This window comes from Ambystoma mexicanum, chromosome 8 (assembly GCF_040938575.1).
Source record: "Ambystoma mexicanum isolate Mex_15411 chromosome 8, UKY_AmexF1_1, whole genome shotgun sequence".
NCBI classification, from domain to species: domain Eukaryota; kingdom Metazoa; phylum Chordata; class Amphibia; order Caudata; family Ambystomatidae; genus Ambystoma; species Ambystoma mexicanum.
This window is the reverse complement of record NC_090929.1, coordinates 64,729,383-64,756,856: the sequence shown is the minus strand read 5'-3', so window position 1 is coordinate 64,756,856 and position 27,474 is coordinate 64,729,383. Positions and strand designations below refer to the sequence as shown.

The 27,474-nt window shown below is 48.5% G+C and overlaps 1 protein-coding gene across 8 annotated transcripts in view; it reads right to left on the bottom strand.

Moving 5' to 3' along the window:
• PRRC2B (proline rich coiled-coil 2B) overlaps positions 1 to 27,474 on the bottom strand; it is a 1,218,749-nt gene that overhangs the window by 41,420 nt on the left and 1,149,855 nt on the right. For all 8 annotated transcript variants that reach the window (XM_069609284.1, XM_069609287.1, XM_069609286.1 and 5 more), the window contains one exon: positions 23,867 to 24,092. In XM_069609284.1, coding sequence (XP_069465385.1) covers positions 23,867 to 24,092 — 226 coding nt within the window. The remainder of the gene's footprint in view (positions 1 to 23,866; positions 24,093 to 27,474) is intronic.

The window sequence follows — 27,474 nt, the reverse complement described above, 5'->3', positions numbered from 1 at the left end:
TAGATGCAAGAAGACATCATTCCGAGGAGGGACTTGATGGACCTCACCTTGGCCGCGTCCGCAACCAGCATCCGCTGCACCTTGCCCAGAATGGCCCTCGTCCTTTCCTCTGACGGGGAGGCCAGAAGCGACACTGTCGAGCTTCGCTCCCAGAAACAGTGCGTCTTGCGCGGGCACCAGGTGGGACTTGGCGTAGTTTACGGAGAATCCCAGGTCCGTGAGAAGTTGGACGGTCCTTGCCGTGTGCTCCATGGCGAGCTCCCGCGACTTGGCTCGGATGAGCCAGTCGTCCAGGTAGGGGTAGACGTGGATCCCCTCTCGGCGCAGCTGCGCCGCCACCGGTGCGAGGCACTTGGTGAACACCCTGGGTGCCGACCTTAGTCCGAAGGGAAGGGCTTTGAATTGATAGTGATGCCCTTGGACCACGAGCCTGAGAAACTTTTGGTGTCCCTTTAGGATGGGAATATGGAAGTAGGCATCCTCCAAATCCAACGACGACAGGAAATCGCCCTCCTCCAGCTGACCCAGGACGTGTTGGAGGGTGACCATCCGGAACTTCTGTGCCTTGATGAATTTGTTCAGTCGTCGTAGGTCCAGGATGGGACGCCATCCTCCCGTCTTCTTCACGAGGAAGTATCTTGAGTAAACTCCGGAGCCCCGAAGCCTCTTTGGGACGAGTTCGATGGCGCCCTTCCTGAGCATCGCCTTCACCTCTAAGAGAAGTTGAGGGACATGAAGTTCTTTCCTGGCCACAGGGGGGACGCGCGGGCACCTTCTTTGAAACTCGAGCGCGTGGCCCTGGGCTAGGGCGTCCAGCACCCAACTGTCGGTGGAGATGGACTCCCACACGCTGACGAAGCTCGCCAGCCGGCCTCCCACCGGGGTGCTTAGGTGGGGGCCCGACCCCACGGCCGGTTCAGTCCTGCTTCGACGAGGCTTTGCCGCCTTGACCTCCTTGGCGACGACGGCGGGGTCCGCCCGACTTGCCTCATCCCCTGTAAGCTTCCTGCGACGACGAACGGGCCGCTTGACGGTAGGTGGAAAATCCGCCGCCGGAACCTTTGGAGGCGCCCTTGCCTCCGCCGCTCCGAAAGGGCGGCCGCCGTTGCTGGAGAACCCTGAGAGCTCGGGCCGTCTCTGTGTCTGCTTTGATGGCTTGAAGGGAATCGTCCACGGTTTTCCCAAACAGGTTGTTTCCATCGAACGGCATGTCCAAGACTCTGGTCTGCACGTCTTGACGGAAGTCAGTATCCTTGAGCCATCCACGCAGCCTAAGGCACACGCCGTTGCCCAACTGGTGAAATCCAGTGTCGGCGATGTCCGTCGCAATCGTAATGGCGTGGTCCGACGCCACCTCACCTTCCTGCAAGATCTCTAGGGCATCAGCCCTCTTGTCGTCCGGTAGGAAGTCCAGCAGGGGGGCCAGTTTGTACCACAGCTCCCTGTCGTAGCGGGCTACGATAGCCAAGGCGTTGGCCGCCTTAATCGTCGTCGCTGCAGATGAGATAACCCTGCGCCCCATCGTATCCAATTTCTTTCCCTCGCCGTCCGGCGGGGAAGTCGACGTGGAGGCCGCACCCCCCGCCGCTTTCTTCCTGGCCGCCGCGGAGACGACCGAGTCCGGGGTCGGCTGTGCCCGGAGGCACAAGGGGGCCGCGTCCGGGCTCATACTTCTTCTCGTACCGATCCCTTCTAGCCGGCGTCGTGGATGGGTTCTTGAGGAGGACCGTCTTCCTCTTGGCCTCGCGCCGTTGATTAAGGAAACCTTCCTTCTTCTCCGGGCAGAGCTAGAAGAGCTCGGATACCCTGGCGATCATGGAGTGAAACGATCCAATCTCGTCGGGCGGGGAAGCCCGGGTGGGAGGTGACGACGGCAGATCCTCGTCGTAAACCTCGTCGTCCGTACCCGTCGCGGCCGTGTCAGTCCCCGTTTCATCCCCACGAGTCGTGGACGGGGAGGAGGGCTGAACAGGGCGCGACGGCTGAAAAGGAGGTGGAGGGTGAATCCTTCTCTTAGGGAGAGGGCTCCCAGAAGGGCCTGGCTCCGGGTCCCCCGTCGGGAGCGGTTCCTCCGCTGGTGGTAACGGCAGCCTCGTCCTTATCTCCGAGCATAAGGACTGTATAGCCAACAAAATGGCCGCCGAGTTGTCTTGCGGCGCTGGTTGAGGGGAGTCCGACGGGCGGTCAGGGGCCCCGTCGGCACCCTCGACGATATCGTCGTCTCCTGCGTCGGGATCCCTCCCGACGGGCTGGTCTTCTTCCACGCCAACGCCGTGGCTTAAGACCTCGATCAGCTCTTCCTCAGAGGTTGAGGCCGAATCCACGACGACCTCCTGTCCCCCCTTTTTCTTCTCCGCCGGAGGTTTCACGGGGGTCCTGTCGATGGGCATAAAAGAGGACTCACTCCGCGGTGGCAGGGATACTCTGATCCCCGAGGTCGCCACCACTGGTATAGCCTCCACAGGCTTAGCCAGGGCCGCCGCGACTGTCTCGATAGAGGCCTTGGCCAGATGGATTAAGGCTTTCACCACCCTAGGTGCGCTCACCGCCTTCTCCTTGGGGGAGTGGGGGGGGACACTGCCTCACTCCCCCTCCGATGGGGCCTTCGAGCTCGACCGGGGCCTCTCCAGGAGCTTCGCCGGGTGCTCGGCCTTCCTCTTACCCGAATCAAAGAGCGTTGGCTCGTGGTTGATGGTGCCGGGGAGGATGCGCCCTGCCTGGCGCCCGACCGTTCGGCGCTCCCGGTGCCAGCGGACTCGCGGTGCTTGGCCTTGTGTTGGACCCCCGTCGCCGGGGCGTCCTCAAAGGTCTTAAAAGACCGCTCGGATTTCTTCCTCTTCTTCTCGCCTGACGGACTCTTCCCTTCCAGCCAGTTGGCGAGACGTTGATGGCAGTCCTTCATGGTCCGCTCCGACATGTTGCCGCAAAACGCACAGTCCTTCTCCACGTGCGTCTTGTCCTCATGTAGGCAGTAAAGACAAAAGGAGTGTTCGTCCTCCTTAAAGACATTCTGCAGCTGGCATCCAGGGCAGACCCTGAACAGCTTTCCGGGCGTCGAGCTTCCCTTCTCCTGGGCCATGTCCGAGATGGGCCTGAGAAACTTCTGGAGTCCTCCAAAAGCGTAGCTCGACGAAATCTTCACCCTTGAGGGGCGTAGACGAATCCGACACGGGTCCCCGTTGATCGGATGAAGAGTCGGTGGAGCTTGAGGCTCTTTTTGACCGAAAAAACGAAGTTTTTGAGAAAAAAACGTGAAAAAATAGCACTAACGCTCGAGAGCAATAGCACGAGGATCCCAACACTTGAACGTGCGGTAAAAATCTGAAGATGGCTGCCAGAGGCGGGGCTTAGGTAGAGGGCAGTCATTGGCTGTGGTCAGTATGACGCAGAGATCAGTGATTGGTTACTACTACGAAAGACAGATCAGAAACAAAACTGATACTGGTTTTTTCTTTACCGAGGATTCCCAGCCTGACGGGGAATATTCATGAGCATGTGAATCCATGCCAGAACCCATGCAGGAGAAAGTGGTCTATAAGACCAGCATTCATCCAGCGGCTTGCCCGACTTGGGAAGCACGGTTATAATGGCTTCGCGCATGGACTGGGGCAAGGTGGCCAGTCTAAGCGATTCATTGCAGACCTCGAGGAGTCTGGGTGCAAGGATGGCGACGTGTTCTTGATAAAACTGAGGTGAGCCCATCTGGGCTGGGCGCCTTGCCCTTTGGTAGGCCCGAGATAGCCTTGCTGATCTCATCAAGAGTGAACGGAGTATCCAGCTGATCTCTGGTGGCACAGGAGAGAAGGGTCATGGGGATTTGGTCTAGAAGGAGGTCTGTATCCTGTATGTTGTGCTCCTGCTGGGGAGCGTATAGGGCTGTGTAGAATGCGGTGAACGTTTCAAGGATGTGCTGGTTAGATAAGTGCTGCATGCTGCTTGCATCTCTAATGCAGTCTATACGGGTGCTACCCCCCTCCATGCGAACCAGTCTGGATAGTGTTCTACCCGGTCTATCTCCCTCGCCGTACTTCTGCACTGCCAAGGGGCGGGTGTAGTATTGTATCTCCCTCTGGGCGTGAGCCTCAAAGGCTTCCAGCTCTGATCTTGTCTGTGCCAGTATGGCCAGAGAGGGGGCAATGGTCTATTCCCTCTCGTTCTTTAAGCTTTGCTTCAGATCGCTGCAGGCTATTTTTAAATATCTTTGAGGACCCCGGCCTCCCTGGAGATGCACATCCCTCTTATAAAGACCTTGAATGCCTGCCACAGGACCCCATCAGATGTATCATGTCTATTGTTGCAGTCGAAGGTGTTCATGTCGGCCAGGATTTCAGCTTTAAAGACTATATATCTCTCAGTGCCTCTGACTTGAAACGCCAAGCAGAGCGGGGAGGCAGGTCATGCCCCAGTTTGATTTGCAGCGTTACCGGGGAGTGATCAGAGTGTGCGTGGCAGTATCTGTGTGTCCATGGCCCTGCCCACCATTCCGCTCAATATGAGAAACTGGTCTATTCTTGACAGGCTATCGTGTACTGAATAGTAAAAGGTATACTCTCTCGCGTGTGGCTGGAGAACTCTCCACACGTCTTTGAGGACCAGCGTAGCTACGTGTGTATGTAATCTATTGGCCGCACGCGATATAGCTCTACGGGCGATGCCAGATCCGACCAGCTCATTATCTAAGATCAGGTTCATGTCCCCTCCCCATATAACTGGGATACCAATGTATTTTGTGAGTATGGTGTCACTTCATCGAAAAAGTCTGGGGCGTCGAAATTCAGGGCGTATGTGTTCACGAGGAGGCATTCAATGTTAGCTAGTAGGCAATGAAGGATGACGTATCTGTCCTCCGGGTCTATGTGGCTGGTGCGCAGCGAGAATTTGACTGATTTATGGGCCAAAGTGAGCACTCCCCTAGATTGGGTTGAATATTTTGTGTAGTACTTGTTGGCGCCCCAGGCCAGAGCTAGGCATGTCGCTAAGCACCCCAGGGCATGCGTTTCTTGAAGGAGGAGTATTTTAAATGTGTGCCTCTGGGCATAAGCAGTTATCCTGCGGGCTTTAGTAAAGTTGCTTAACCCCCAGACATTCCATGTCATGAGATTAAGCGACATAGTGCCGTATTATGGCACATCCCTGCAGCAATATTTGTTACCATTCAGTGTAATGCGCGCAGCTGCAGTGAAGTCACCCCGCGTTGCAACCCTGTCCCTCTGTCCCATGCCATTTTCGTATAACCAACCCACAACTTTACCTCTCCCCTCCCTCACTGCCCACCCCAAACACGCAGTGCAAAATCCCCCACCCAGAAACACAGGTGCCAGCGTGCCGCATCCAACTTGGCAACATCAGCCCGCTCGCCCAACAGGGGCAAAACAAAGAACAAACCATCAATACAGGTATTGCAATTGCAGCGGGGGTCGCCACTGCTGTGTACCCAATTTAGCAAGTAGTACGGTGCAGGAAGCACCACTGATCCATCAGCAACGTTTGTGTATGGTATTGCAAAGGAGGGAAAATGATGGATGTATCAGGCAAGACAATATATAGTTGCTTTTAGCATGGGATGTCGGATTACTGAGAGTCTATGATGGGGGTGGGGGGTCCGAGGGCCAATGGGCACAGCTTATCCATGAGGCTGGCTCGGAGAGGAAGGAGGATTGGCCTGCCGAATGGAAGCAGAATGGGGGCGGGTGGAAGCAGCCTTCAATCCCATGAAGATGGTGTGGCTTATTGCGAAGTTGAGGGAATGAGAAACACACACCAGTGCCCCTGAATGTGCCCAGGAGGACACCCCCACCCCCGGATCGGAAATATAAGCCACCTCAGTCATTGTCCATCAGGCCGTCTGCAGGTTCTCTCAATGGGATCTGTGATTCAATAAATTTCACTGCTTCATCCGGAACTGTGAAGAAGTGTAGTTTGTTATGATGAGTGAATTTCAGGCGTGCTGGGAATAGCATTGCATATTCGATCTTCCTTTCCCTGAGCATTTTCTTCACCCCATTGAATTGTCTGCGCTCCGCCTGAACCCCCACTGGGAAGTCTGGGAAAATTCGGATAATTTGCGACTCCAGCCTCAGTTCACCTTTCTCACGTGCAAGGCGTAGTATGTGGTCTCTGTCTCTGTAGTTTAGAATCTTAGCTATTATTGGCCTGAGAAAGTCGCCTTGTTTGGGGTGGGGGCTAGCCAACGGTGCGCCCGCTCGACTGTGAAGAATGGGGAAAGCGGAGGGTTGCCGAGGAGATCTTTAAGGAGAGTCTCCACAGCCCTTGAGGGCGGACTCAGGAACACAATGCGGATGTTATTTCTGCGTGATATTGATTCGAGATCATCACACTTGGCCTTAACACTCTTCACATCCCGCACCAGCTCCATAACTGTGCCCTGGAGGGCGAGCATGGCATCCTCATTAGCTCAGATTGTGGTTTAGGCCTCGGTTATTCTAGTGCCATGCTGGTCGAGTTTCGTCCTGAGAGAGGCCACGTTAGCATTTATATCATCCAACTTTTCATGGAAGGAGGCAAAGTTTTTTGCCATTGACTCCATCATGGCCGTGATGTCTGGCTGGGGGCGTTCTAATGGTGTTTCTGTCGTCGTGGTTCGAGGAGGTGGCCCCCCCCCCTGGTAAGCCCGGGGCGTCGGCTTGGTGAACCTATCCATAGTTCCGGCCTTGGCGACTCCTCCAGATCTATTTGACATCCTGAAGAGTGATGATGATAGGTGCGAGCATAGGCGGGTGCCACCTATAGGCCCAGGGGACCAGGTCTTCCGGGCCCCTAGGTCGATGGCGTGAGACGACAATGGGAGCCGATAAAGGCTGGGTTATCCCAGAGTGCTGGTGCACTCGTTGGTTGAAATATCATAGTGCGGCCCAAGGGGGGCCCTCCAGGCTGGCCCGCCACAAGGCCCGGGTAGGGGGCACCACACAGTCACCCTGCTCGGTAAGAGGAGGTAAAGGAGGCCGCCCGCCCCTAAGCGCAGCAGTGGAGGGATGCAGGGACGGAACGAACACAAAGAGGAGACAGAGTGGGCACCCAGCGAAAGAAGGTAGCAGGGGAGGGCACCTGTGGCAGCGTGGTATAGGCCCGCTCCTCCAGACCACGCAGAGCCAGAGTGAAGGGACTCTGCACCCAGAAGTTAAGTGTAGCCTGAGGTCGCGCCCACCGTAGGCAGTTGATGGCGCAGCGTGGTTGTCACAGGATGTTCGCCCGCAGTGTGGAGTGGCGTCAGGGCACAGGCAAGGGTGGGTCCCCCCTTTTAATTTAGCAGTCGTAGCCTGCCTGGTGAATTTGGCATGTGATATGACGCCACTTGTATGTGGCCCCCTCCGGGCCGCAGGCCGCGTCACCTAATTGGCTAGTGCGCCGGTGGACAGCATGGTGGTTCGGTGTAGGAGCTAGGGGACATGTGAGATGGAGATCAGGTCCGGCGGCCCCCTAGCTCCTCACCTGTAGCTCCGGCGGGTCCGTGTGCTGCAAGAAGGGATCATGTAGCGAGATGCAGGGGGCCTGCTCAGGAGGCTGACTCCAGTTCCTCCCGCGGCACAGGATCCGATGGGGTCGCCCCCGGCGTCAGGCACAGGCCGCGCGAGATGATCAGAGAGCCAGTCGGGGGGGTGGGGAGGGAGGCAGCCCGCGGCGCACAGTATTAGCCAGGGCCTGAGTGCAGCCTGCTCAAGAAGAGACGGCACGGCCCAGGCAGCTCCAGGGAGGCAGTCCAGAAGGGTAGAAGGGTAGAGACAGCAGCAGGCCCCGCAATGAACTGTGTCAAGGTGGCGGGCGGCACCTCACACGGTGCACTCCAGTAAGCGTGTGACGTCCCCGCACAGCGGAGCTAGGGCAGGCCTATGCACAGCCCGCTCAGCCCAGATGGTGAAACACCGTAGCAGGGTGGTTCCTGTCCGATTTCGACCAGGATTTGACATAGATGTAGCCCAGGACCGCCGCTACACTCGGTGTGTGTTTGCACTGCAGGGTGGCGTTCTAAGTCGCTGATGGGATCCGATGGTCTGTGTCTGGGCACGGAGTTCCTCAGATAAGCGGCCATCTTGCCGGCTGCTCAACAGCGCCCCCCCTGATATAAATACCTTTAACATTTTATTTGGTGAAACCAGCACACCCCACCTTATGTGGAGTGCTGGGGAGGTACATTGTATGCCCTTTCACACTAAAACTAACAATTCTGTTACAGCGACAGGTTTACCTTCAATGGCTGGTTGCAGTTATATCTTTTGTTAATTCGGTGCACCTTTGTCGCGGGCTGTGTTCACAGCTGCAGTAAGGCACCCAAGGATGCTCGTTTTACCAAAATGGCATGGTCTTGATTTTTCGCCATTTTCGTGTTTCTTGTCCCTTTTCTCCCCCCCCCCCCTCCCCCTGACATCGTGGAGGGGAAATTCCTTTGTGCGATTTCTATATTCGGCGCAAGTTCCCTGGACTCCTGACCAGGCTCCAGTCTGTCTGTGAAGGCAGGAAATGAGGGAGGAATCCAAAACGGCATAGCCCTTTGTCTTCCTCCTTGCCAAATCCCAGTGGGGGGCTGACTGTCCCGATTGGACAAACAGACCACCCCTTGTTGTAAAACACAGGGAGAGAATGCAGATTTTGTGCTGTAGTTCCTGTTAAATACTCCATACTTGGAAGCTTATGACAAGTCGATTGATGGAACCAAAACTGAAGAGGATGATGAAGGAAAAGCGGCTGAGGCGATTTCCATCGACCGGGGAGCCTGCTTTGTAACCTGAGCCTGCTGTAGCCCTCCCTTTCAATTGACATGGGGATTCCGAAAACTAAGACCTCGACCCAGAGCCTGGTGAGACCCACTAGACTCAAGACTACCTGCATTCTGAGCCATCCGATGCCGTGCTGCGACCTTGCGGGCTGCAATACCTCAATACCCTGGGACCTCAAGCCATCGTGCGGTGCACGGTCTTTCGAATTCCAAATCCCGCTGAAACTTTGTGTACAACCTGCTGGATCTCCAATGACAAATCAAGTCAGAGAACACCCCTCACCGGAGTGCTGGACCTTTGTAACGTCGAGAATCCGACCAAGGATATTCTGTGGTTCTGTGTTCTTCTGTGCTCCTGAAAAAGGCGTCAAATCCACACAGCCGCATTCAGCCGCAAGAACTATTGTATACATCCAGCAGCGAGGAAAACCTTGCCTAGAGCCTTCCCCGTTGATCCCTGCTGCAAAGTCCCTTCCAAGATTCTGTTTTCAGTCACCACGACAAGGAATACAACAACCAGGTTTTTGGCTGCAGATCCTCAAGTGCTCCTACTGCCAAATCTTCTGCGCTGAGGCACTGTGCTGGCTTGGGTATTTGCTTACCTTAAGTCTCTTGTGATTCCTGTGTAGTTGTGGGGTGTTTTCAGTGATTGGGAGGCATTTCGTCCAGTTCACACAGTCCCACTGCTGGAATCCTCCTAGAGTATTTTCTGTGAAGCCCCTGGACCCTCAACTAACTCCCAAGTAAAATACTCACCTGTTTGAACAGTCTTCCTAAGGAACTCTGACTTTTGCTACTTAAGAACCTATCCTGACACTGCCCGTTGGACACTAGACCCTAGTGACCCCTCTTCTGCCACAGAGAACACTCATGCTCCAAGAATAAGGGAAAGACTATTAAAGGATTGGGCCTTTAGCCAAGAAAAGAGAATACGTGTTTACACGTTACTTACCTGTAAAAGAGTGGGTTGGTAACTGTAACTGAGAGTGAAGAGTTACATAAGTTCTTACTTACCTTGAATGTGTGTTGCACTATTTTGAAAAGTGTATGCAACATTTCTTTCCTTAGAAACCGTTTTGCCTTTCTAACAAAACGTAGATGTAAGGGTAGATTACTCAATTGTGATTTGGTTGTGCCTCTTTTCAAAAGTAATGCTGTTGGCTTCCCCCAACTTGCTTTTAGCCCGTCTAGCATTAGTCTGCATGGTTTTACCTACCTAGAATAACTGAGTCATTCATAAAGTGTAACATTGGGTTTTGCTTTCCCAGGTCCGTTTTAGACAGACACAAAAAGTCTTATTTATACCTGCCACAAGTTGCTGATCGCTCCTTGAAAAAGTATATGGGTTTTACTTACCTTGCGTTCGCTGTGGGCCATCGAAAACCAGTTACAAGAGTTACTGCTTTTCTAAATCTGTGTTTCACTGATCTTAAAAGCAATTGAATATTACATCCTTAGGTTTCACTCATCTAGTATAACTGTGTTATCACAAAAGTAGTTAAAAGTATACTGTCCAGTTGACCGATTATGTGATTTGTTGCTGAGCGTCACAGTTCAAATGTTAGGGTCTACTACCCTTGAATTACTGGATGTAATTTGAAATAATCCATTGGTTTTTATGCCCCAAGAATAGGTGTCACCTATACTGAATGTGTATGGAAAGGATTGACTTCCCTAGAACTACTATGTGTTCCAAATAAGGTTTATGCTTTATTTATTCCATTTGTTTACACCCAAACCCGGAGGTATCACGGCGTAGTTACAGAAAGCTTTCTTAAAATCATAAGTAACAGTACATTTCACAACATTACAAACATAGGGCTTGTATACAGGACAAAATCATAGTACATTTAGCAGAAATGCATCGAAGACAGGTGGCCATTTCACAAGATATTGGCTGGGAGGCGCAATGAAGGGTGCCAGACCTTGGAGGTGAAGTGTGTGTGCTGGGGGGTGGGGGCATCAGGTTCAAATTGATTGAATAACCAAGTTTTGAGGTTTTGTTTTTGAAGCATTGGTTTGAGGGTTCAGTTCTCACGTGGATTGGGAGCGAGTTCCTGAGTTTAGGGGCCATTACTGGGAAGCTACTTCCTCCGGCTCTGGCGCATTTGAAGTGTGGAATGCAGAGGCGGGCGTTGTTGTTAGATCTTAACGTTTTGGTGAGTTTATTTGGGGTGACAGTGTTGATATAGGCGGGGGCCTTTTTGGCAAGGCAGTTATGAGTGACAAAGCGTTTTGAAAATGATTCTGGCTTTAACAGGGAGCCAGTGGGCTTCCCTCCTGGTGGCGGAGATGGTTCATTGTGTTAATATCCCTGCAAAAATATTGCAATATAAAAATATTGCCATATTTTTGCAGCGATATGGAGCCATGGACCCAGCGGGGGACACCCATGCAAGCCCTACTCCGACAAATTATCACCCCCAAAAATATCGCCTATGGCTAGACAAACTACCATATCTATGGCGATATTTTTGGTGGGGATAATACATAGGGATACTGCGGAGATGTGATCAGATTCTATTTAATTCTGTGGCAGCTCGAAGTGCCTTGTTTTGAAGCAATTGTAACTTGGCTAAGTTAGTCTTGGAGGTCCCTAATAGTAATACACTGCAATAGTCTAACTTTGATAGGATGATGGCACGAGCTAGCATTGTGTAGTTATGTGGCGTGAGGAATTGATGACTTAAGGCAATGAGTTTGGATGTGTAGGTGGTGGCCAATGATCGTGCATTTACATGTTTCGTCATGGTTACGTTAGTGTCGAGTAAACACCTAAAGTTTTGACCTGCTTTAGGATTGGAATGGTTGCTCCATCGATAGTGATTGAAGAATAGTCCGAATGTAGGGCGTTGATTTTAGCAGGGGAGCCTATGATGAGGATCTCCTTTTTCTCATCATTAAGGCAGAGACGGTTTACCACCCTCCAGTTCTGTATTATGGTGTACATTTGATTGATCATGATCGTGTCCTGATCGTAGATCCCTATAATGGGGATTAGGATACGAGTGTCATCAGCGAAATTAGTATAAATGACACCCATTGCATCCAATGCAGCGAAGAGTAATTTTGTGTAGACATTATAGAGGGTAGGAGACTGGCATGAGCCTTGAGGGACTCCCAGTGGTACTGTTATGGGGTCAGCAGCATCTTTACCTATGGAGACTCGAGATGTGCGATCTGCAACAAAGGATTTTACCCAGAGGGTGGCATCCTACGGGAATTGGAAGTCATTGGCCAGGGTGGTGCATAATTTGTCGTGATAAACTAGATGGAATGCAGCAGATAGATCTAGCAATAAGAGGATGCAAAGTTTGCCAAAATCTCTTATGCAATCCATCTGGATTTTTAGATCCAAGAGCGCTGTTTTGGTGCTGTGATTTGGTCAAAAACCCGATTGTCTTGCTCCTAGGAGATGATCATCTTTGAGGTGGGATTTAATTTGTGAGTAGGCTATTTTAGCAATAATTTTCAACAAAAATGGAACTGTGGTTATGGGACGATAGTTTGTGGGGACTGTTGGGTCCAGGCTTCTTTGATGCTAGCCGGGAATGTGTTAGTACTGAAAGATGCATGGACACATTTGGTGATGATGGGGGTGAGCGTAGGGGCGCAGAGTTTGACTAGGAAGCTATCTCCTTAACAAGTGGATGGTTTTAGTTTAGTAATGGTGTAAGGCAGAATTGCATGCAGTACCATCTGGGACCACCACATACAATTAGAACTACAGGTGTAAGCAAAACCAACCTTTCGTACAAGTCTGTACCACACAGTTTTGTGGTAGCGAGCTGAGCAGCCATGCTTATCTCAAGAGGGAATGTGAGCAGTACAAGAGGTTACACAGAGGTCTTTCAATCACAGTTATTCAAGTAGACACTCAAAGTTTCTTGGTAAAACACTTATTTATTACACAATCATTTAGAAAACATTCCCTAGAAGAAGGCAACTTATTATACACAAACACACTTCAATAGCAAACCAATAAGTTTCTGAACAAATTAGGCTCCCTGAAATAGGAGCAAAATGGCATTTCAGTTACTTTAAATGGTAAAAAGGCACAAGTTAGCAGAATAGATCATAAATACTTTCTTAGGCAGTGCAAATAGTTCTAGTTCACTAGAGGACTCGATTCAGTTCAATAGGCCTAGGCCAAAGTCAATTGACTAGTGTCTTGGATAGGAAAGAGCAGTTCTCGAAGTAACCAGTAAAGTCTTTGTCAAAGTTCTCAGAAGTAGTTTGCACGAAAAAGAATCATATGTTGGGTCACAAGCTGATTAGGCCTGCAAGTTGGGATAGTTTCACGAACTTTCACTGCGAGAGAAGCGTTCTCTCAATCGGGTTGGCACAGTACCTTAGTATGAAGCAAAACATGCAGCTGAAGACTTTAGTTCCTGGCAGTTCCTGCAGATCTCACTGTTCCTGGGCCTCAGTCGTGGGGACAAGAGGGAGGACGTCGGATGACTCCTGCACTGCACAGGATCGTCGGAAAACGCTGGCATAATGGAGTCACTTCAGTCTGAGTAGCTGTTAATCAAGCACACAAGCTGATGTCCTTCCCCATGGTTAATCCTAACCAGCTCAGAGAATGGTATCCAGGTGGCTTACGAGTTGATTGGTCCCACCAACTCAAAGGAAGAAGTCATCCTTGAAGGGGCAATTCGGACCTGCAGCAGGGCTTCACCAGGCAAACCAACGGTCCAGGAGTTGCAGCAGCTGTCCTCTTCCAGCTCGTCTTCGGTTCTTTCGTTCCAGTGGTCGACTGCTTTCCAGTCCAAGAAACCTGCATTTTAAACATTTTCTCCCTTTTATTCCAGCGTAGCTGCCACTCACCTGGCAGGGTGGCTGTCCTTGCCAGGCAGTCAGCCAGCCAGCCAATCACGACAGAGTGCATTTGGGTCTCCTAGGAGACCAAGCACTGGGAGTTTCGGGCACCTCCCTCACTTCCTGCCCAGACACCAGAGGCGGTCTTCAGTCCTGAAGCCCGCAAAAGGCATAGAAACAAAGAGACCAAACCTGGTTTGCCGCGCAGAGACAAACACTAGAAGGACCTTTCCAACAAGAAATGGCGAAAAAAGATGACCGGGACCCGTTTAAACGAAGGGGCTTAAAGCGCCATCTTGAACAACATGGCTCCCGCGATTTTTAGCTACCGGTGTTCGCGGTTGGGAAAAATCATGGTAGTTTGTTGTAAAACCACTACCACCAGCCATTTCGATAGAAAAGGCTAGCATTTGACTGCTACATGAGTGTTTAGACACAGGGGATACTATGTAACCCCCTCCAGCACTCCATTGTAAGATGGTGTGTGCTGGGTCTATGAATTTGGAAAAGACTAGTAAAGTCAATTTCACTTTACATTCTCTGGGAAACAGTAGTTTATCTGAGAGAAGGTATTTAAACCTTTGAGAAGTCTAAAAAACATACCTGTGTCACTGCACTGAGGGTGCTGTGTAACACATGAAAAGATGATGCCTATGAAGTTATCTAAAACTCCATAATCAGAGAACTCAAATATAAAACACACATCAAAACACGAGAGTGGGGACAAAAGGCTCCAGGTAAGAAATCAAGTCCTCAAAATCTAGCAAAGTTTCTGGGGGTCTCTAAAGTGAAGGGAATTGGCACATTTCTGAGATTTCTCCCCAAAAATAATTATAATTGAATCCTTGAGTGCACGTGTTACTTGGTTACTTGTATTGACAAATTTCAGCTGTACAGCTCACATTACTCCTCTTGCGATGGGCCTGGCAGCTTAGTCACGCTACCAACTTGTGTAGTGCAGACCTATAATAAAAAGGTGGGTAACCCAATACCAAGCAGGTAAATCATGCGTAGTCTCAAACAGTGTGACTGCACCAATTCTTACCCAACAGGAGTGTTGCGAGCAGAAGAACAAGTTACTTACCAACTGTAACGTTCTTTCGACTGGATGTTCCTCCCACGTATTCCTCATCTTATGATATTCGTATCTCGCCAAATTCGCGGCTTTGGAAAAAATGTTTGCAGCAGAGGGCGCTGTGCGCGAGGTCATGGTGTTGATGTCCATCGACGGGCTCCGTACCGTGTCGACGTCACCATCAGTATAAGTAGCTTGTGCTGTGCCCGTTGGCTTCAGTTCTGTGTTTGAGGAAATATTCGAGGAACATCCAGGCGTGCCTCATGACTAAAAAACTCTTTGTGAGAGAGAAGTGCAACTAACGTAAACTGTACTGCGGGGTAGGAAGGGAGGGGCGATGAGGAACACGTGTGAGGAACACCCAGTCGAAAGAACGTTACAGTTGCTAAGTAACTTATACTTCGAATGGATTGGGTCCTCCCATGTATTCCTCATCTTATGATAGACTCCCATAGCAGTGGTAATTTTGGAGGTGGGAGTACTAATTATTTTTCTGATGGACTGAACGGAGTACCGCCTTGGCAAATAAACGTTCATTGGAAGAAGTATCTAAGCAGTAATGCTTGATGAAGGTATGCATTGATGCCCATGTTGCAGCTGAACAAATATCAGCTGCAGGGACTCCCCTCTTCAGTGCCGCAGAAGTCGCCATACCCCTAGTGGAATGGGCTCAAAGCCCATCCGGCGAATCCTTTCCTGCCATTCTGTAGCACTCCACTATAGCCAAAATGATCCAGCGAGATATGGTCTGTTTTGCCACCGCTAATCCCAATTTATGGCCAGTATAACCCACAAAGAGTTGGTCATCCCGACGCAATTTTGACATTCTCGATATATAAAAACAGATCCCTTTTTGGGTCCAGTCTATGAAATCTCTCCTCTTCTTTGCCCAAATGAGGAGGAGGGTAGAACGTTGGTACTATCATTTTTTGTGACAAGTGAAAGTCAAACTACTTTTGGTAAGAAAGAAGGTTTAACCTTAAGTTTGGTCTTTGTGAAAAGTAGTGTATGGAGGTTTGCATGAGAGCGCCTGCAACTCACTAACCCTACTGGCTGATGTTAAGGCCACAAGAACGACAGTTTAATGTTAGAAGCCTCAAGGGACAGGAATGCAGAGGCTCAAAAGGTATACGAGTTAGAAACTTAAATACAAGATTCAAATCGGGACATGAAAAGGGACTGGAGTACACATTGAATGATTAATGGAATTTTGAAGTAGGAAACCTCTTCCAAGGAGTGCTTGAAAATGGACAGAGCAGCCAGATATCCTTTAATTGTTCCGATCTGGAGCCCCAGATTGGCTAGATGCAATAGGAAAAAAAAGCACCATTGGGGTGACACATTGAAAAGGGTTCACATCCTTATCCCTGCACCAGATACTGAATTTATTCCAACAACACCGGTACAGGGATTTAGTTGCTGGCCTTCGGGTCGAAAGCAAAATCTCCATTACGTCATCCGGAAGATCCCAATCCTTGTATCTCAACCTCTCAGAAACCATGCGTGAAGGTTGAGCGTCTTGACCTCTGGATGGAGAACCAGACCTTCCCTCTTGCGAGAGAAGATCCTCTTTGCGCAAGACGTATTGGAGGGCAGATGGACATGTCCAAAAGGTCCGGGTACCACGTCCTCCTGGCCCAATCCGGGGCAATCAGGATCATGGTTCTCTTGAACTTTCTCAACCTCCTGATTACATGAGGAAACACGGGGACTGGCGGAAACACGTACAGAAGTGGAAACTCCCAGTCCCCCACAAACGTGTCTCCTAGAACTCCTCGGAGAAATTCCCTTGAGCAGTACTGTTTGCACTTCCGATTGACCCTGGTCGTGCAGATCCACCTGAGGGGTTCCCCAAATGGTGAAGATCTCACGAAGGACTTGCTGAGCTAGTTCCCACTCGTGGGACACTGTTCTGCCTGCTCAAAGCGTCTGCCGCCGCGTTCTGCTCTCTGGCTAGGTGAACTGCCAAGAGATTCCTTCTTGTATTACCCAGAACCAGAGCTGCATTGCCTCTCTGCAAAGTGGTAGTGACCCTACTCCTCCTCTTGTTGAGGTAGGACATGGCCACCGTGTTGTCCATCATTATCAAGATATTCTTTCCCTGTACAGAGGACAGGAAGACCTTCAACGCTAGTCTGATTGCCCTCAGCTCCAACAGGCTGATATGTAGTTTGGACTCCGATGGAGACCAGCGACCGCTTATAGTCAGATTGTTGGTGTGGGCTCCCCACCCCGTGAGTGAGGCGCCCGTCACTACAGTTATCTCCGGCCATGGTTGCCAAAAAGAGTCTCCCTTGAGAAAATTGTTGTTGCAAGCCCACCAAAGAAGGTCTTGGGCAACTGTGCTTGGAATTTGCAGAAGATCTGACATTCGCAGAGAATTGGGACCACTGAGAGCCCATTGAAGGGATCTCATCCTCAATCGGGCTGCTGGAACGAGAAAAATGCAGGATGCCATGAGACCGAGCAACCTCAGAAAATCGAAGGCCGGAAGATGTTGGGCATTTTGGAACTTTGTTACCATCTGCAGAATGTGGAGAGCTCTCACCTCGGGAGGAGAGGCTTTGCCCGAGGAAGTATCCAGGAATGCTCTGATAAACTGGAGCTTTTGGGATGGTATGTGAGACTTCTTGAAATTGAGGGAGAAGCCCAGTTTGTGAAGGGAGTGACAGGTGATTGAAAGATGTTCCTGAGCTTGTTCGGGAGAATGCGCTCTGATCAACCAATCGTCCAGGTAGGGGTAGATGTGAATCCCCACCCCCCACCCCCCTCCCGAGACTTGCTGCCACAACCGCCATCAGTTTGGTGAAAACCCTCAGGGCAGAGAGCAGCCCGAATAGCAGAACTCAAAACTGATAGTGAGAACCGCCAACCGCAAACCTCAGGTACTTTCTGTGCTTGAGATGGATTGGCACATGAAAGTGAGCATCCTCAAGGTCCAATGATGCAAACCAGTCTTGGAGTTGGAGAGCCTCAAGAATCTGAGAAAGGGTTACCATCTTGAACTTGTTCTTCCTGAGGAACTTGTTCAAGTTTCTTATGTCCAAGATGGGTCTCAATCCTCCATCCTTCTTGGGAATGAGAAAATAAGGGGAGTACCAACCCTTGTTCCTCTCCGCTACAGGTACACGTTCTATTGCACCTTTCTCTAGCAGGGTTAAAATTTCCTGCACAAGCAGCAGATCTGGAATTTTGACAGAGTTGATTCCCGGTGGATGGTCCGGAGGCCTTTTTAGGAAGGGAAGGCAATAACCTTGAGCTACTGTCTCTAGTGCCCAAGCATCTAAAATAATGCCCCGCCATTCTTTTAGATGCTGTGAGGTACTGCCTCCCAACAGGGTCTTGAGTGGTAAGGCCTCAGAGTGACTTGGAGGTGGCTGCATGAGCAGCTGAGGGGAAATATGCTGTTCCTGAGGCTGGTTTCACACCTTTTCCCCGTCCACCATGAGGGACATTTCTTTTACCTCTTTGTATGGCCTGTCCTCTTCCTCTACCAAAAGAGGAGTAGTATCGAAAAGAACGATCTCTCCAGGAAGATGAGCCCGAATAAGGTTTGAGGCTGTCGCATAGAGGCGCTAAGAGATTTAGCCGCCGCTTTGGAGGTCTGCAGTTTTCCTAAGCTTTCATCAGCTTTGCTGCCAAACAGCCTCAAGCCAACACAAGGCATGTTGAGTAGCCTGGGCTGCACATCAGGTGCAAACCCCAACTTCCTCAACCACGCAAATCTGCATAGCACTGTGCTTGCAGCCATGGGCCTGCTTATGCTATCAGCAGTATCCAGTCCAGATTGGAGACGTTCCCCGAATGCCTCCTTGCCATCTTTTGGAATATTCAGGAAGCCTTCCCTTTGCTCGCCTTCCAGAATACGATCAGCCGCCCCCGTGATGCAGTCCCACAGGGTATGGGTAAACCTGGCCAGGGTACAGGTGACATTTGCTGATTTGAGAGCCATGCTACCCGAGGTAAAGACCGTACGGGCCCAAGCATCCACCTTCTTATCCTCTCAATCCGGGGGGATAGATGGATAGGCGGTTTATCTTTATGAAGTTGCTGCCTGAACAACCAGACTTTCAGGCGTGGGATGCCTCCAAGTAATCAGGTTCACTACTAGAAGCTCTGTATTTCTTAGGAAAATTACTGTTAACTGCAGAAGCAGTCTCAGGAGCCTCCCAGTTATTTTTCCCTGTCCTCTGAAGTGCCATATGGAAGGGGAGAACTGGGTCCTTCTGGGGGCCGTGGTCCAGGATATCAGTCATATCATCCTGATAAAATGTGGGTGAGGAACTACCCCGGCCAATGTATTCAACAACCCTATTCATCAAACTCCTGTGCCCTGAATCTGCACGGTCAGGTTTTGTAAATTCTAGCTCTGGTGACTTAATGCCACTAGCGGAGTGAAGGTGTCACGCAGGTCTCTCACTTTCGATTCTGGATCGATTAACTCCCCTGGCACCTCAATGGTACCAAACTGTACTCCAAAAGGAGAAACTTCTTCTGAGGCACTTTACTTCTTCAAAGACAGAAGACCTACTCTTAAAGTCTGATTTAGGTAAAAGAGTAACTCTCCTTTCCTGTGTCTGAATTTGCTACGAAGGAGTCTTCGAAGGCATCGATGAAGTCTTCAAAGAAGGTGTAAAAAACTCCTTCGGCTTCGATGTCGAAGCCGTCAATGGTATCGACAAAGTCGTTGAGGGCTTCGACGACTTCAGTTTTTTCGTCGATGTTGGGGAATCACTCGATTCTCAACAAACCTTCGACGATTTGAAACTGGGTCGAGATTTTCGAGGTTAACCCTTACTACTGGATCTTTCCACAGTAGTTAGACTCTCCTGCATCGTCCAACAGAGCGACCAGGGTCTGGCTCTTTCGAGGTTTCTTTGAGGTGGTTGAGGCCGCATTCTCAAAGACCTTCAACATCTTCCTTCTAAATGCCTCCCATTTCCTTGGGGAATCCGACTTAGATATCTTACCAATTCGGTAGACGTATCGGAGGAAGAGGAGGGAGAGCTATGTCTCCTCCTCTTCTTCTTTGAAGATGATGAAGAACGTCTCGATCTACTACGTGATCAAGACCTCTTCGATTGTTTACGCTGATCCGAATCCTTCGATTCGCCCGACTTTCTATTTTTTTTCATGAGGCCTTTGAAGAGGCCTTGGAAGCTTCCCGCTGCACCGCCAGTTTACCTTTTCTCTCACTAGAGCCTTCTCCGTCATCGACTGACAGGAGCCACAGTCGCCAGTTCGATAGTCCGAACATAGGCACCAAAGACAAACGCAGTGAGGGTCTGTAATCGACATTTTCGATCCACAGTCGATACATTTTTTGAACTTAGTCTTGGAAGTAGAAGAAGACTACATGTTATCGAAAATTTCAAAGCACGCTGTTAACTCGAGAGAGAACCTATCGGAAAAACAGAACTGAAGCCAACGGGCACGGCACAAGCTACTTATACTGATGGTGACGTCGACACAGTACGGAGCCCGTCGTGGGAAAACACCACCACAACCTCGTGCACAGCGCCGAGAACATTTTTTTCTGAAGCAGCGAAGCTGGCGAGATACGAATATCATAAGACGAGGAATACGTGGGAGGACACAATCCATTCGAAGGTTAAGAATGGTGAGCAGGGCTGGGGATGATATTACTGGGCAAGGAAGGAGATGAGCGCAGTATCACAATGAGAAGTTCAGGTTAATACTAAGGCCCTGTTATGTCAAAACGCTACTGGTCACTATTAACCATGGTGAGGTAAGGATTATACTTCTTTTCAAAATAGCTCGGACAGCAAACTTGAGGACTCCCAACACTGAAGCGTGCAGTAAAAATCTGAAGATGGCTGCCAGAGAAGGGCCTTAGGGAGAGGACTGACATTGGGTGGGGGCAGCATGACCCAGAGGACAGTGATTGGTTTAAAGGAGAAATGCAGTTTTTAAGTGAAACTGATTTTTCTTTTACCAGGGATTCCCAGCCCGACGGGTAATATTCATGAGCATATTCATGAGCATGTGAATCCATGCCAGACCCCATGCTGGAAAATATTGTAAACCTTTAGACAGCTGCCTTGATGTTGAAAGTGAAGGTTGCAAAAATGTTCCTTATTTGTGTCAAGGACGATTATAATTTATAAATAAAACGGTTTAAATACCTTCACTTGGATAAACTACTGTTTCAAGAGCAGTAAAGTAAAATTGACTTTACTTACATTTGTAACTTTCTAGACCCAGAACACACTATCTTACAATAGGGCACTGGAGGGGTTACTTAGTATCCCCCCTTTGTCTAGCTTCTCATGTAACTATTTTAGGTTACCCTTTCCTCGATGAATGGCTGGTGGCAGTGGTCTACTTTTAACTGCCGTGATGCGCTTTTACCACGGGCTGCGTTCGCAGCCACAGTAAAGCACCCAAGGGTGCCATTTTTGTCAAAATGGCCCTGATCGTCTTTTTACGACATTTATTTGAGGAAAAGTCCTGCTTGAGATTTACTCTGCACACCAAACCAGGTTTGGTCCCGACGTTCGCTTTGCCTTTGGCAGGATTCACGAGTGATACCCGCCTCTGGCTGCAGGGTGTCTGGTGGTGGCAGGAATTGAGGGAGGTGCCCGAAACTCCCTGTGCCTAGTCTCCTAGGAGACCCAAATGCACTCTGTGGTGATTGGCCGGCTGACTGTCCGGCAAGTACCCTGCTGGGTGACTGACAGCTAGGCTGGAATGAATGGGAGAGAACTGAATAAAAGGTGAGGCTTTTAGCTTGGAAGGCAGAGTCGACCACTGGATGAAGGAACCGAAGAAGAACTTGAAGAGGACTCTTGGTTTGCCTGGTGAAGCCCTGCTGCTGTGCTCAAACTCCAAAAACTCAAAATTCATATCGACAGAGAAGCCCCTGCAAGGACAACTTCTCCCCTTGGGTTGGTGGGTCTCCCCTTGGGTTGGTGGGACCAATCAACTCCAAAGTAAGCCACCTGAACATCTTCTCAGAGCTGGTTGAATTTCCACAGAGTTGCTGTTGGAAACTGAATAGCCAAGGAGAGGAACACCAGATTGTGTGTGTTGGTTTTAAGCTGGCCAAGAGCTCCAGGAACATCCTCTGGACTCCCAGGAAGCAGGACTGACTGAGCCCGAGCCCCCTCAACAGAGTGCGGGACTCCAGAAGAAAAGAAAGTCCATCTCGACAGCCAGGATCTGCAGTGTTGCTATTTGCGGTAGTCGCGAGGAGCTGAATCACTGAAGTGTCACTTTTAAAAAAAAATGTCCTGGTTGCCAGCGGTGACCGTCCCATTGCAGTGCAGGAGTCCCCAGAAGTCCTCCCTCTTGTCCCCATGACTGAGCCCCAGGAACAGTGAGATCTGCACAGGAGTCATCTGCTGCACTTTTTCTTCAATCCAAAAGGTACTGTAAAGTCAGAGATAACTTACCTCTTGCTATAGAGTACACACCGGGCTGAGGCCGCCAAAAGTACATCACTGCTCTCTTGCACTTTTCCTGCTTCCTCCCACTAACTCAATCTCCCCTCCTCTTTCAGAGCCACCAGAGTGCCAGGAGACCACTCCGGTGGTGATAGTGCACAGTACAAATGTCCTTTAACATAAGTCTAAACAGCTTGTGGCCCTACATTGATTCTTCTTTTCTTCAAAGACTTCTCAAACATTGTGCAAAAACCTTTTCTTACTTACCAGAAGTGCTTCAGCTCATATAAACATTTGCCCATTGACTTTGGCTTAACCTATTACACTGAATGACTCTGCTTAGGGAATCCAATTTATTATTTCCTGCTTAAGAATATTTGTGATCTCGTGTTTGTTCTAATAACATTTTCCTTTGACCAATTCCTAAGAATGTTCTAAATGCTACAGTAAGATATTAATGTCCCCGGCACCCTAGCTATTGAAGTCACTTGAGGGTGTAGGTTGACTTTGGGCCATCCCAAAACAGTCTTTACTGATTTAGAAACTAAGAGTGTGTAGTTGGAGAGCATTTGTGTGTTGCTTTTATATTGGTCCCTTCTGAAGAAGGAATACTCTTACTGATAAATGAATAATTGTTTATTTAAGAAACCTTGTGTGTAAGTGTTTATTTGAATACTTGTCACTGTGAATCTCTGTGTAACTCTCTTATAGCTCACATTGACCCCTCTTGAGATAAGCCTGACTGTTCAACACTACCAACTTGTGTAGTAAAGACTTCTACCAAAGGTTGGGCTTCTATTGCCAGGTGGTCAGGGTTGTTGTAGTGCACCCAAAGGGTACTGAATAACCCGTTCCTACCCAGAAAGGTCATAACATAAAGAATCCCTTCCCCTTGATCTGGCAGATATAGTTGGGGATTCTTCCTCCACAACCAGACGTCCTTTCATGCCTTTAGATAACAGCACATTCATAAAGTTCGAGATGGGTATAGGTATCATTAATAAAGGCAGGCATACCATTGTACGTCATATTCCCACTATTCCACTGCACCATTCAGGTTTGTCTCATCAAGCTGCAGAGCCCCAGATTTAATGGAAATGTATTTCAACATCCCCTCTTTATCTTTATTTAAGTGCACTTCCCTTAAACTCATGCCCAGTATCGTGTTCATTACCAACACAGTACCTGGAGCTTCTGCAGGAAGTTAAAATAATGTATTCTCTATAATTAGGAGGTGCTCATTGATTCAGTCCTATTCTTTATGGACAAGCTTTCCTAAGTTTTACAAAATGTATTGAACAGTATTACTTAACTGATAAGTGCAGCATACTAGTTGTAGTTGGCATCCTCTAGGGGTCACCGTACTACTTTAATACATTTCTCATTTTCAGTACTCTCCTTTAATGTAGATATTTCCTTAATGCACAGCTTCATATAGAGTATATTTTTGCTATAATAGTGTATGGGTATTCAATTGTTTGCATACGAGTGTAAAGTGTATTTTACTACCTCCTCCCCTCCTGAGAGTGAAGCTTGGCCTGCTCTGCCAGCTACCACTATGAAAGTCGGCAGTAATGTAAGGGAAGACTTGCCAACCACCAACAGGTGATCCTCTTAAGCCCTCATGAAAGGACTTGTAAAATCTTCAGACCAGTACTCAGGCAGACAAACAACAAGAATTTGACTGCAAAGGAGTAGGAGATCCAAAACATACTTACAACACATAGCCTTTCTTCATTTCCAACTACACTCTGGTCTTTTGTACTATAAACGACTAAAGGTTTCAAAGAAAGCAGGGTAGAGGTGTGGAAGAGAAAGTGTGCACAGGCAAACCTGCGTGAGCTGAGAGTCCATCATCTGTGAGGCTTGGTTCATCTGGCTTTCGTACACCATGGGTTGGTTTCCATTCATCGGCTGGTAAGGGGATGCAGACTGGCCTTTTACCATCTCTAGAGGCTGCATGGCTGGGAAGGCAGAGTAGGAAGGCTTCAGAGCAGTGCCACCAGTCAGCACCATGGCATTGGGCTGCGAGAGGCTGGGGTGCATGTACACCTGGGACCTGAAAAAAAGCACATGTCAGTGCCTACAACCAGATGTGAGAGTACACAGAAATTACTTCTAGCAACTGAGATAAAATGTCATCCCCGCCACCGAAGAGGCCAACTGTTAAGATGAATTCTAACATCAACCCTGGAGTGAATAGAAACATACAATGGTTTATTAGCACTTTAAGAGACACACTAAGTAATGAAACCTCTAGGCAAAAATGGTCACACTTGCTATATGATAATTTATATCGCGCTCGTACACAAAGTGTTTCAAAGCGCAACAAGGCAAGGGAGGGAAACGGGGGAGAACAAAACTATCTTACTAGGCCCAGTGACATTGAGAACGCGCAAGTGCATGGTAAAGGAGAAAAGTGCATGGAAGGGGGAAGAGTGGAAAGTGCGGAGCAGAGAAGAAACATAAATAATAAATAAAAATAAATAGATAGTAGAGGCAATAAACAGTGGTAGTGCAGTCAGAAAGTTCTGTGTTTAAGGCAGCAGACTGGGCAAGTCTCATAAGTGCAGGAAAAAAAAAGAGGAAAATGGGGGTGTGGGGAACTGTAGGAGTACAGATACAGTCCACAAGTGCAAGGGGTGGCCAGGAGGGTGGCAGGGTGAACAAGTACCTGGGCCCAGGGGACAGAGGGTGGCCAGGTGCACGGTGCCAAGAGAGCAGTTCAGCATAAAATACATATATACATTTGCGTTAGGAGAAGAAAGGCAGAGGATTCAATAACCAGTGCAATACAAGTAGAGCGATGCATACAACACAGTACAAACATTTGGAGCAACACTACAATAATTCCTTAGTACAGAAAATCCAATCCTAAAAAGGATTGGGGTCTCGTGCCCTCAAGTCATCAGTTCCAAAGTTATACTTTTCAGGTAGGTTTACTATGTGATTGGACAATGCCAGTAGTAGCAACCCAAAGATACAAAAAGTTAAGCAAAGTTCAGTTAAGCGGCTGCCTCAATCCCACTACAAGAGGATAGCCCAGGAAAGGATCCATGAATAATTCTCTGCCGATCGAAGTCAGGAAAACGAGATAGGGACAGGACGTTCTGCTACTGCAACCATATGGAGGATAGAGGTCTTGGGGGTTTGGAGGGGGGATTAGAACTGGTGTGGTTACTTAACCCCCATAGATTTCTCTAGACACCACTGCTGAGGTTTCAGAACCTGTGGGGGACATGTTCTGTGCTTCCTCCGGTCGAGTGAGGTCCCTGGGATGTGGCCGCAGAGGTCACTTCCGGACGCATGATCTAGTTTTGGACGGTCGCAGTGCTTAAGCATCTGTCCCGGAAAGCGTTGACTAGAACACACTGTTAGGCAGGATTGAATGTAGTAACCCTGTGGGAGACTACACCAGCTCTGCCCTCTTGGCAATAGGGAACCCATGTCTGTAATACACAAGTTGGTAGAGTGACTGAGCAGCCAGACTTATCTCAAGAGGGGTCAATGAGAGCTGTAGAGATTCACAGTGACAAGTATTCAAATGACGCTTTTGCTCCAGGTTTCTTAATTATTAATTCATTTGTAAGTTTTAAAATAAGCCTCCTTTAGAAAGGGCAATATGCAACAATAAAATACACTCCTTCAGTTTCAGGTAAGTAGATACCCTTTTGGGATAACAAACACCCCCCCCCCCTACCTGGTACATTTAGAAGAATACGGAGTTTGGTGTCAAAAAGGAAAAGGTTAGGGAATAAAACAATGGTTAACAAATATTCTTAAGCCGGTAAGTACTTTTGAACCCCCAATGCAATGTAGATTAACCCTTTCCGAGCTATACAAGTAGAGAATGTGTGACTTTTTGGAGGTATAGTTAAGGCACACAGTCAGAGGTTGGAAGAGTCTTTCGGGAAGCCAGGACAGCCAATGTCACTTTAGCAAAATCGAGGGGAGCTGAAGCACTTCTTGAAGGTAAGTAATAAGTGGTGACTTCAATGGCTAGGTGTTGAGGAGCATTCTCAGAAATGTACCAATTCCCTCCACCTTAGAGATCCCCAGCAACTATGCTGGATTTTGAGGACTTGATTTTTGTTTAACCTGCAGAGAGACCCTTTTCTTTTTCCCACTCTCTCATGTATTTTAATGTGATTTCTGAGCTGTGTGTTTCTTTTGATTATGGAGCCTGACAAACTCCCAAAGGCATCATTATTAACATTGTGTCACACAGCACCTTCAGTGCAGTGGCACAGGGAAGTCTTTCAGATTTTCCAAAGGTTTGAATACCTTCTCTGGGATAAACTACTGTTTCCAAGAGCAGTGAAGTGAAATTGCCTTTACTTACAATTGTAACCACAATTATAAAAACAACACTATACTTGAAGGTACACAGACCAAAGTATAAATCTTATTTGGAACACCCGGCAGTACTAAGAAAGTCAAAACCTTTTCATACACATTCAGTATAGTTCACACCTATTCTTGGGGAATAAAAACCAATGGTTTCTTTCATAATTACATTCGGTAATGCAAGGGTAGTAGACCCTACCAGTTGTACAGTGACTCAGTACAAATCACAATTAGTCAACTGGACAATATACTTTTTGTTAATAGTGGAACACTTATTCCGGGTACAGTAAAAACCTATAACTACTTTTTTGATAACACACATTTATACCAGGTGGTTAAAACCTAACTATGTAATATTCAATTACAGGTGCTTTTGAGATCAGTGAAACACTTTTTATTTAACATGATTATATGGTTATACATTTGACAACCTTTGATCACATATTTTCACTTCAAACGAATAAGAAAGAAATTAAAAGTAACTACATCATGAACAAAAATTATTTCATCTAATTAGCCGCCGAGAGCTGTCCCTTGATAATTAACAGTTTAACGAGAGCCAGAGTTCTAGGTGTCTTCTCGTTAGCTAGTAACATTTTCCACCATAGATCATTTGATCTGTGGCCATATTTCTTGATAACATACATTATTACTGATCTCTGGCTCTCAAAGACTAAGCAATCCATCATCAAATGTCTTGTGTCTTCAATAGAATGTTCTTCATTACGTAGACATGTCTGTGGGTCTGCTTTTAGAGTTTTACACCAGGTAGTTTCTTTAGTTTGTATCAGATTTAATCTGTATCATATCGAGATAACCAGTAACTCTGGTAACTTATTTTTGGACGGCACACACCTAATTCAATGTAAGTAATACCCATATGACATGCATTATTCACCGTAATAGCATTTCTGATGATTGTATCTGCTTAGATTCACATGCTGTGCATATAGTCCGACTGTTAGGGAGAATTCTCAAAAAATTACTAATTCCCTTCACCTTAGAGAATACCAGCAACTTTGCTGGATTTTGAGGACTTTTACCTGGAAAGAGCGTGAGCCTTTTTTCCCCCACACTTTCATGTATTTTGATGC